General features: G+C 48.8%; 1 protein-coding gene across 1 annotated transcript; it reads left to right on the top strand.

Moving 5' to 3' along the window:
* Positions 1-3,609: 3,609 nt before the first annotated feature.
* On the top strand, positions 3,610-8,362 carry LOC116896378 (glutathione S-transferase Mu 2). Its single transcript, XM_032897501.1, has 7 exons — positions 3,610-3,728; positions 3,996-4,071; positions 4,396-4,460; positions 4,713-4,794; positions 4,892-4,992; positions 5,853-6,140; positions 7,920-8,362. The coding sequence occupies exons 1-7, from the start codon at positions 3,693-3,695 to the stop codon at positions 8,007-8,009; spliced, it is 738 nt and encodes a 245-aa protein (XP_032753392.1). The 5' UTR covers positions 3,610-3,692; the 3' UTR covers positions 8,010-8,362.
* Positions 8,363-8,967: the final 605 nt, after the last annotated feature.

Below are 8,967 nucleotides of genomic sequence, written 5' to 3' on the forward strand. Positions count from 1 at the left end.
GGAATGCACTCATTGATAAGTGGATATTAGCCCAAATGCTAATAGATGCACAGAACACATGAAACTCAAGAAGGATGACCAAAATGTGAATGCTTCACTCCTTCTTTAAAAGGGGAACAAGAATACCCTTTGGAGGGAATAGGGAGGCAAAGTTTTGAACAGAGGCAGAAGGAACGCCTATTCAGAGCCTGCCCCACATGTGGCCCATACATATACAGTCACCAAACTAGATAAGATGGATGAAGCAAAGAAGTACAGGCTGACAGGAACCGGATGTAGATCTCTCCTGAGAGACACAGCCAGAATACAGCAAATACATAGGCGAATGCCAGCAGCAAACCACTGAACTGAGAACGGGACCCCCATTGAAGGAATCTTAGAAAGGACTGAAAGAGCTTGAAGGGGCTCGAGGCCCCATATGAACAACAATGCCAACCAACCAGAACTTCCAGGGATTAAGCCACTACCCAAAAACTATACATGGACTGACCCTGGGCTCCAACCTCATAGGTAGCAATGAATAGCCTAGTAAGAGCACCAGTGGAAGGGGAAGCCCTTGGTCCTGCCAAGACTGAACCCACAGTGAACGTGATTGTTGGGGGGAGGGCGGTAATGGGGGGAGGATGGGGAGGGGAACACCCAGAGAAGGGGAGAGGGAGGGGCTAGGGGGATGTTGGCCCAGAAACCGGGAAAGGGAATAACAATCGAAATGTAAATAAGAAATACCCGTTAATAAAGACGAAAAAAAGATTCTAAAAAACAATATGTATACCTTCCACAGGAAATACTCAGTGCACTGTGTCCTCCAGATTCAGTAACAGAACGTGCTCTATACTGATAATCTCCCTCTTTGATGTCACATCCCTGCTTCCCAGCCACCGTGGTGACAACCTGAACCTAACATTTTATATATGCTTGACCTTAAGGCCTTGGACATCCATGCTCATGGGCTAGCTAAGGGTGTACTGTTTAGCTTCTCTGTGTCTGATTGTTATATAAACAAAGTTATACTTCGTTTTTAACATAGTCTCGCTATGGATGTCTGATCCAGAGTTCACTACATGGACCGGATTGGCCTTGAACTCAGAAAATCACCTGCACCCTCATACCAGGACCAATATTATATTTTTCTCCCAGTGTTCCAGAGTAAACCTAGAGCCTGACACATAGAACAAGCAATTTGTCACAGAGATGCACCGCACCCTACCCTCCTGTCTGTCTGTCTGTCTCTCCTTTTTCTCCTTTCCTTCCTTCCTTCTTCCTTTTTCTTTCATTAACAGGGTCTCACTATATAACCCAGGCTAGTTTCCAACCCCTGGTTCTCCTGCCTCTGCCTCCCTAGTTCTGGGTTTGTAGGCTTGTGCTATCATTCCCAGTGATGTGCTTCAGAACTGCTTGTAACGTCTCAGAACTTGGATCCCTTCCATTTATATAGGAATCCCCCCCTTATACTTTCTAAGAACCTTCTGAATTTTTAAATTATTAACATTTTTTAAAGATTAATTTTATATTTTAAGTGTGTGTGTGTGTGTGTGGTCTGTGTCTGTGTGTCCATGTGTCTGTGTGAGTATGTGCACACAAATGAAGGTATAGACAGAGGCCAGAATGGGTATCAGGTCCCTTGGAGCTGGAGTTACAGGTGGGGTGCTGGGCTATGAACTCCGGTCCTCTGTAAAGAGTAGCCAGACTTCTTAACACTGAGTCATCTTCCTAGCCACCCTTCAAAAATGATTTACAAATTTGTTCTTAACATACAGAAAACTGTAAACATTATGCATTATTGGGCGGTACCGTGTGAATAATTTTTGGATACACATGTATATTCTGTTGAAATTGAGCTAAATATCTATCCCTTAGACACCGCTTCTTTGTGGTGGAAATGGGGAGTCCTTTCTTCCAATTATCTGGTTAGAAATGCTATGCTGTCATGCTGTGCAGTCGTCTGTGTACAAGACCTCAGAACCTCCTCTACATGCAACTTAGGACCTGCTGAGCAACTTCTCTCTCTTTTCTCCTGTGCTCCTTAGCTTTGAATACTCACCATTTCCTCAGAACCACCAACACCTCCTGTCGTCTCCTCCCTTTCCTCTATCTCTGAGAAGGAACTTGCTATGTAGCTGAGGCTGGCCTCAAAGGCCTGATGATTCTTTTGACTCCAGCTCTCAGTGCTCTGATTACAGTGTCATTACATTTGTGTAAAGAACACTGTATTCTTTACAGATTTATATAGTAATCCTTGGTCAGAGGAAGAACGGAGAGAGATTTCCTCAAGTTCTGCAAGGGAACCTCTTTATTGTACAGAGGCTTTTTGATTTGAGGTATACTTGATAGTCAAATCTTGCAATTATTTTCTGAACTGTTAAACAGTTATTCTGAAAGAAAAAAATTCTAACCAACATCTTAGAACTCTTTCCATGTGTAGCCTTCTAGCAACTTCTAAATTCCAAGTCTTACATTAAGGCCATTGATTTATTTGTGTCTCTCCCCGTCCTCTCCCTCCTTCTATTATTATTGTTTTTAATGAGTACATTGCAGCTGTCTTTAGACACATCAGAAGAGGGCATCGGATCCCATTACAGATGGTTGTGAGCCACCATGTGGTTGCTGGGAGTTGAACTCAGAACCTCTGGAAGAGCAGTCGATGATCTTAACCACTGGGTCATCTCTCCCGCCCCTCACTTCTAGTTTCTCTCTGTGTGGATATCTAGTTTTATTCTTTTTCTTTTCCCCCTATTTTATATATTGACTAGTATTCCACATTTTCATTATACATTTGTCAGAGAATGGGTACTTAGATGGCATCCATTTCACGGCTATGGTAAAGTGCGTTCTCCTATCATTCTAATTTCATTTCCTGTGGCTATATATCCAGTATTGCTGGATCACGTGGTAGCTCTAGTTTTGACTTTTTAAGGATCACCAGGTTGTTTTCCCCAATGGCTGTGATAGTTTGCACTCTTACCAGCATTGTCCAGTGTTCTCTCCTGCCCACATTCTAACCAGCAGTTCCCCTCCCCCATCTCTTTTTTTCTATGTGAGAATGGCGGTTCTTTCTGGGGAAGGTGCATCTCACTGTGGTTTGCTTTACATCTTCCCAGTGCCTGGTGACCATGAATATCTTTAATGCACCCACTGGTCCTATGTGAATGTGGCCCTAGCTGCCCAGCTGAACAGAGTCCTGCATGCCCTCTGCTGTCTATGAAAGGCTACAGACCACGGGGACACTACTCTCTCAGACTTGAGGCATCCTGTTTTGTCCTGGCTCAGCCACCAGGAGCCACCCAGAGCCAAGGCAGGGAGTTGATGGTGAAGAAGGAACAATGCCAGGAAGATAATGAACAGGGTTGCACTTTGCCCATCAAAAGTCTCTAACTGCACATCTGGTGGAAACAGCACACCAGAGCAAGAATAGGGAGCTGCCGACACAGGTACTAGCCCATTCCTGTCTTTGATTACTGACTGCTTAGACTGGTTCCTGAGCCAGTCTAGATATATTTTTTCCCTGTCCCTGGATCCTTAGCTCCTTCCTCCAACACTCCCTCCCCTGGAATGTCTGAAATTTGAGACACTGTAGGCCAATGGTCCAATAGAAAGCCATAACCAGGTCCCGCCTCCTCTTTGCCTAAGACATTATCAGGAAGCTCAGACTTGCAAGACCCAGGTTTGTCTGCTCTGTACACCCTACCAGCACGATGCCTATGACTCTGGGTTACTGGGACATCCGTGGGGTGAGTAAGAGCTCCTCTGCTGGGTGGGACATGTGTGGGGTGAGGAGTAGCTAGGGTCTGATTTCCAGGAGACAGATTGAGTGCTGAAGTTGTTGGAAAGTTTTGCCTCTCAGGGCAAGTTCAAACACAGGGGGGCTTGTGCTTATGTGGCCTGTGTGTGAGCTTGTGGTGAGACTGTTCAGTGTAAGGTGTAGGCTCACCAAGAGACTGCACAGTCAGACTGTCAGGCTTTTCCAATCTGTGACTTGTGATGTGTCATCTTCCCAGCTGGCTCACGCCATTCGCCTGCTCCTGGAGTATACGGACACAAGCTATGAGGACAAGAAGTACAGCATGGGAGATGGTGATTACACCCTGCTTCTCAGACCCCTGCTCCCCTGACCACTGGTGCTCAGCAACTCTGCTCTGACCCCCTGGTGCTCAGCTCTACACAGCTCCTGGAGTTGGGTTTAGAAACTGTCCCTTCTAGAAACCTCCTTGAATTTTGGAGGGCTGACTTTTGAAAATCTTAGTGATGTACAGAAGCATTCTCTGCCCTTGGGGTGTGTGAAGTAGGTGAAATTGCAGATCTTGGGGTGTTCTCATGACTCACTCCTTGGAGGGATCCCTAGAGAAGGAAGCTGGGATACTGGGGTGATTTCTTTTGACATCCTCTTGTCCACCACAGCTCCCGACTATGACAGAAGCCAGTGGCTGAGTGAGAAGTTCAAGCTGGATTTGGACTTCCCCAATGTAGGTACAGGGAAGGGGAGGTGTGGGGAAGGCCTGGTGCTCTCACCTCATCTCCTGGCCTGGCTGAGGGGTTGGGATCAGTGTTTCTGCTTTCCTGCTCCATCTCTGCTGGCTGCACAGTGTTTCTGTGATAGGCTGTGTCCCAGCTCTCCCACTCAGTGCACACTGTGCTCATGGAGGGTTTCCTGGGGCAGACACACTGAGTGCCAGGTACCCCATATCCCATCTGACCATCCCTGCTTGTCTATCCAGCTGCCCTACTTAATCGATGGGTCACACAAGATCACCCAGAGCAATGCCATCCTGCGCTACCTTGGTCGCAAGCACAACCTGTGTGAGTGGGGCTGGCTGCAGGGTGGGGGCAGAAGCCATCCCTCTTGGCTTGGCTGGAGCAGGATGCTGGGAGTGGGTCTGTGCTGTGTGTGCTGCAGGTGGGGAGACAGAGGAGGAGAGGATTCGTGTGGACATTTTGGAGAACCAGGCTATGGACACCCGCCTACAGTTGGCCATGATCTGCTACAGCCCTGACTTTGTGAGTTCCACCAACCCTGAGTTGGAGCTGGCCCTGCACTCTTGCTCTTGCATCAGCTCTAGCCCCGTTTGCCACCACAGCCTCTCAGTGCTACTCATGGTACAGTGTTTGAAGTTGCCGACAGAGTAACCCCCAAGCTCAGTTTGCCAAATGAAAACTTTTAGTCATCGCCCTAAGATCGTATCCAGAGTCTCCACAGCGACACTTTAGTCCCTGCTAGGACAGAGTCTGATCCCTCCAGTTCTAGCTGCTGGTTCTGTCCTGAGCTGTGTCTTTCTGTTGCCCTGGGGTCTTGCCATGTCTGCAGCTCTCATACTCACACTATGAGAAGACCCTGGGGCTAGGGAACACTTCCTCCTTAAATGGCTTCCCAGAGCTGTGCCCTTGACACCCACAGAGAGAAGCAGATGCTCCCAATAGGCAACTCAGTCAGCCAAAGGCCTTGGATCCTCCTCCCGTTTCATTTTGTCCTCTCAAATTCCCCTCATTTCTTTGGAACCTGTACTGAAGTCCTCACCGCCCCAGTAGGCAGAACACTACCTGTTTCCTGGGCCGTTTCAGTTGTTTGCTTCCTCCTCATGTGAGGTCAGAGTTCAGAGTCAGGTGCCTACAACTGTCTCATGCATGGTGGTTCTGATAATGATGGTGGAGTCCAGGGGACAGAGGTGTATCCTGTTGGGCTGTTTCCAAAGACCAGTCTAATCATGGTGTTGCTCTAACTAAGCACTTGGGCCTCAACCCAGACTGAATCTCACGAAGGTGACTGCCTCTCTGCACGCTGGGGCCTGTACAGCCCTGTGAGGCCAGCCTCTGCCAGGGAGCCTGTGTCTGAAGGTAGTGACGGTTGTTCTCTGCTTCAGGAGAGAAAGAAGCCAGAGTACTTAGAGGGTCTCCCTGAGAAGATGAAGCTTTACTCCGAATTCCTGGGCAAGCAGCAGTGGTTTGCAGGGAACAAGGTAAAGGCAGGGGGTGGGGAGAAGGATTTGCCATTTCTTCCCAGGTGTCAAATTCTAGCGCTCACCCTTGGCTTCCTGCAGATTACCTATGTGGATTTTCTTGTTTACGATGTCCTCGATCAGCACCGTATATTTGAACCCAAGTGCCTGGACGCCTTCCCAAACCTGAAGGACTTCATGGCTCAGTTTGAGGTGATGCCCCGACCCCCCCTTCCTCTTGACCTACTTCCCTTCCCCCCTTTCTACTCCTTGAAATGGAGATGAAAATGGCTAGCTTCTGTTGAGCATTGAACTGTGTTCTGCTCTTTCGTCTCTTGCATGGAGTTTCCCAGCACACCCTGCATGTTGTATAGGATTATCAGCTCCTTAGGATCATTCTGGAAGCGGATTGTAAAGACTCAGTTTCTCAGGGAGTCAGTACCATTGGAAGGGACGTGGTTTTTCCCTATGTGCTTCTAGCTTCCAAGAACAGAGGGCAATAGATCTACCGGATGCCAAAGGAAAAAAGCCATAGGTTGCAATAGAGCCTGGATTTTCCAGCCCTGAAGCCTATGGAAATTCAGGACATGCCCGGAGTGTATAGGGAGCACTATTCAGGATTGATGCACAGTACCAAGATACAGTATCCATATCTGGCCTGTACAATTCTTTGCTCAGTCAGACCCCTGAGTGGGGAAGCACTGGGACCCAGGGCTACAGTTAGTGTGAGTAGACAGCTCACTGCTGTTGGAGGATTTTATCCTCCAACATCCTGTTTCTTTCCTTTCCTTTTCCTCCTTGGCGACATCTTGATGTTTGACCGTAGAATCATTACAGTGGGACTGTGCTGCCATCATCATTTCTCTAGTGTGGCCTCCGTGTGGCACAGTTCTGAGCTCAGTACGATGTGGAAACCTGCGTCTCTGTCCAGGCATGCAGAGTGGCAGGCACGCCTGACTATGATGCACATGTGATCCCCACAAACCCCACTTTATTAGAGATTTGGGGGATCAAGGCCATAGTCCAATGGGAATCTTAACGTGGGGTCTTCTCCTCTGTCCCTGCTGCACACGTGATGCGTTTTTTCCTTAGTTTTCATTGGCTTGCCTTCTGGTCCAGGCTGCTCTGCTCTGGAGAGTGTGTGGGAACTGTTGAACGGTGTGGTGGGAGTGTGGGAGGCTGCAGTCCAAGGCCAGCCAAGCCTGGCTTCTTGGGCAAGGCTGCCCTGGAACTTTGAATTCATCACAGCTTATCTGGGCACTGTACTGGAAAGGTAGCACGCAGCACAGTGCCACTCTGTAGAATGTTCTCTAGCAGGGCTGAGTCTAGGCAGGATGGACACACTAAGTGTGCATTTAGCTTCCAGTGTTCTGAGTGTAGATTTTCTGCATCAGGAGAATGGCCAAGGCCACTCCATTGGCCTTGCTGTGTCACCTATCCCTCTGCCCATTCAGTCAGGATTTACTGAGGTACTGGGTGAGATCTTTGCTCTCTTCCAAAGTACACTGGCATGTTACTGGTCCCTTTAACCTGTTTGGTCCCTTCCCAATGTGGAAACGCAGGCAAGAAGGAGCCTGCAGGTAAAAAAGAAAAGAAAAGGAAAGCGAGAATTGCGTAACCAGGTAGCAACAAGGTAGTTTAGGGAGTGAACCAAGGGAATCAGAATAGAAGCTGCAGAGCCCCTCCCTGTGTAGACGCGGATGCAGACTCTCGCTGTTCCTGCTGAGCCTGTGTGCCTGGCTTCCTCCTGACGAATGCAGAGCACAGCACTGTTTTGTGGGATTCTGTGGAGAGCTCCCTCTTCCTCTACACCTGCACCACAGCTGCAGATGGACGCAGCTGAATGCAGTGCCGGTTTCCCCTACATCACAGGACATTAAAGCATTCCCTTACCAGAGTTGGGCCTCTGAGCAACCCGGGCTGTGTTGGGGTTCTTAGAGACGTCCCAGATCCTCAATTCTCGCTTTCTCCTCCTCCTCCTCCTCCCTTCAGGGCCTGAAGAAGATATCTGACTACATGAAGAGCAGCCGCTTCCTCTCCAAGCCAATCTTTGCAAAGATGGCCTTTTGGAACCCAAAGTAGCACCACAAAGCCCAGACCTGGGGGATACTCATGAGTGCCCTGCCGGCTGTGGGCCTGGAGCATGGCTCTGGCGCCCACCACATGCAGCTTTCTCCTCCTTTCCATTCCCTGTTCCTCTATCTCCTCTTCCCAGCCCTTGCCTCAGTCAAGCCTCAGTTCCCTGGTCTCTCCATTTCTTCACTAGTTTCCTCCCCTCCCTTGTCTCTGCCCTGCATCCAACCCTTCCCTCACTGATCTTCGGAGGACTGTACCAGACCCCAGAATCCCCAGCCTGGCCTGAGAGATTAGATCTCACTGTGCTGCCCTGGTCCCCAGGAAGGACCCATTTGATTTGCAATAAAGTGTGAACCACATTTGTCCAGTGTCCTGTTTTGCTGTCTGTGACACTCAGGGCTGACTGTGTTGACTTGGTTGAGTTTTGTTTTATTGCTCACAGGAGGAGCTAGAGGGATGGACTCTGGGCTATTTAAAGTCCTTGTTCCCTGCTCCATGTCCCCATGTTCCCCAACCTGGGATTCCCACAGAAGGATCGCCTTCATTTCTAATTTGTTCTGTGGAGTGCAGTACCACAGTTGTCCATGTGTACCTTGTGTCATGCCTCAGAGTGACCCTATGCTGATGGCAAGGGGCAGGGCATGCGGCCCTAGGTGAGCATGTTCCGTACTCCTCATCAGTGACGTTCCTGAGTAGAGCATCTGCTTCTGTGTTCTCAGCATGTCTGTCCCACTATCTGCAATTCACGGAGGGGTTTTTCACTCAACTCACGCAGACGTTAATTGAGGGTCTCTCTCTCTCCCTCTCCCTTTCCCTCTCCCACTCCCTCATCTTTCTCATGGTCCTTTTAAAAATATTTATTATTATTTTATGTGTATGAATGTTGTGCTAGCATTTGTGTATGACCACTAGTGCCTGCAGATGCCAGAAGAGGGCATCAAATTTCCTGGAGCTAGAAGTACAG

This window comes from Rattus rattus, chromosome 3 (genome assembly GCF_011064425.1).
Source record: "Rattus rattus isolate New Zealand chromosome 3, Rrattus_CSIRO_v1, whole genome shotgun sequence".
Taxonomy (NCBI): Eukaryota; Metazoa; Chordata; class Mammalia; order Rodentia; family Muridae; genus Rattus; species Rattus rattus.

Coding starts and splice junctions, on each gene's coding strand:
- LOC116896378 (XM_032897501.1), top strand. CDS start 3,693: ATGCCTATGACTCTGGGTTACTGGGACATCCGTGGG. Junction 3,729..3,995: donor GTTACTGGGACATCCGTGGG/GTGAGTAAGAGC, acceptor TCATCTTCCCAG/CTGGCTCACGCCATTCGCCT. Junction 4,795..4,891: donor TGGTCGCAAGCACAACCTGT/GTGAGTGGGGCT, acceptor TGTGTGCTGCAG/GTGGGGAGACAGAGGAGGAG.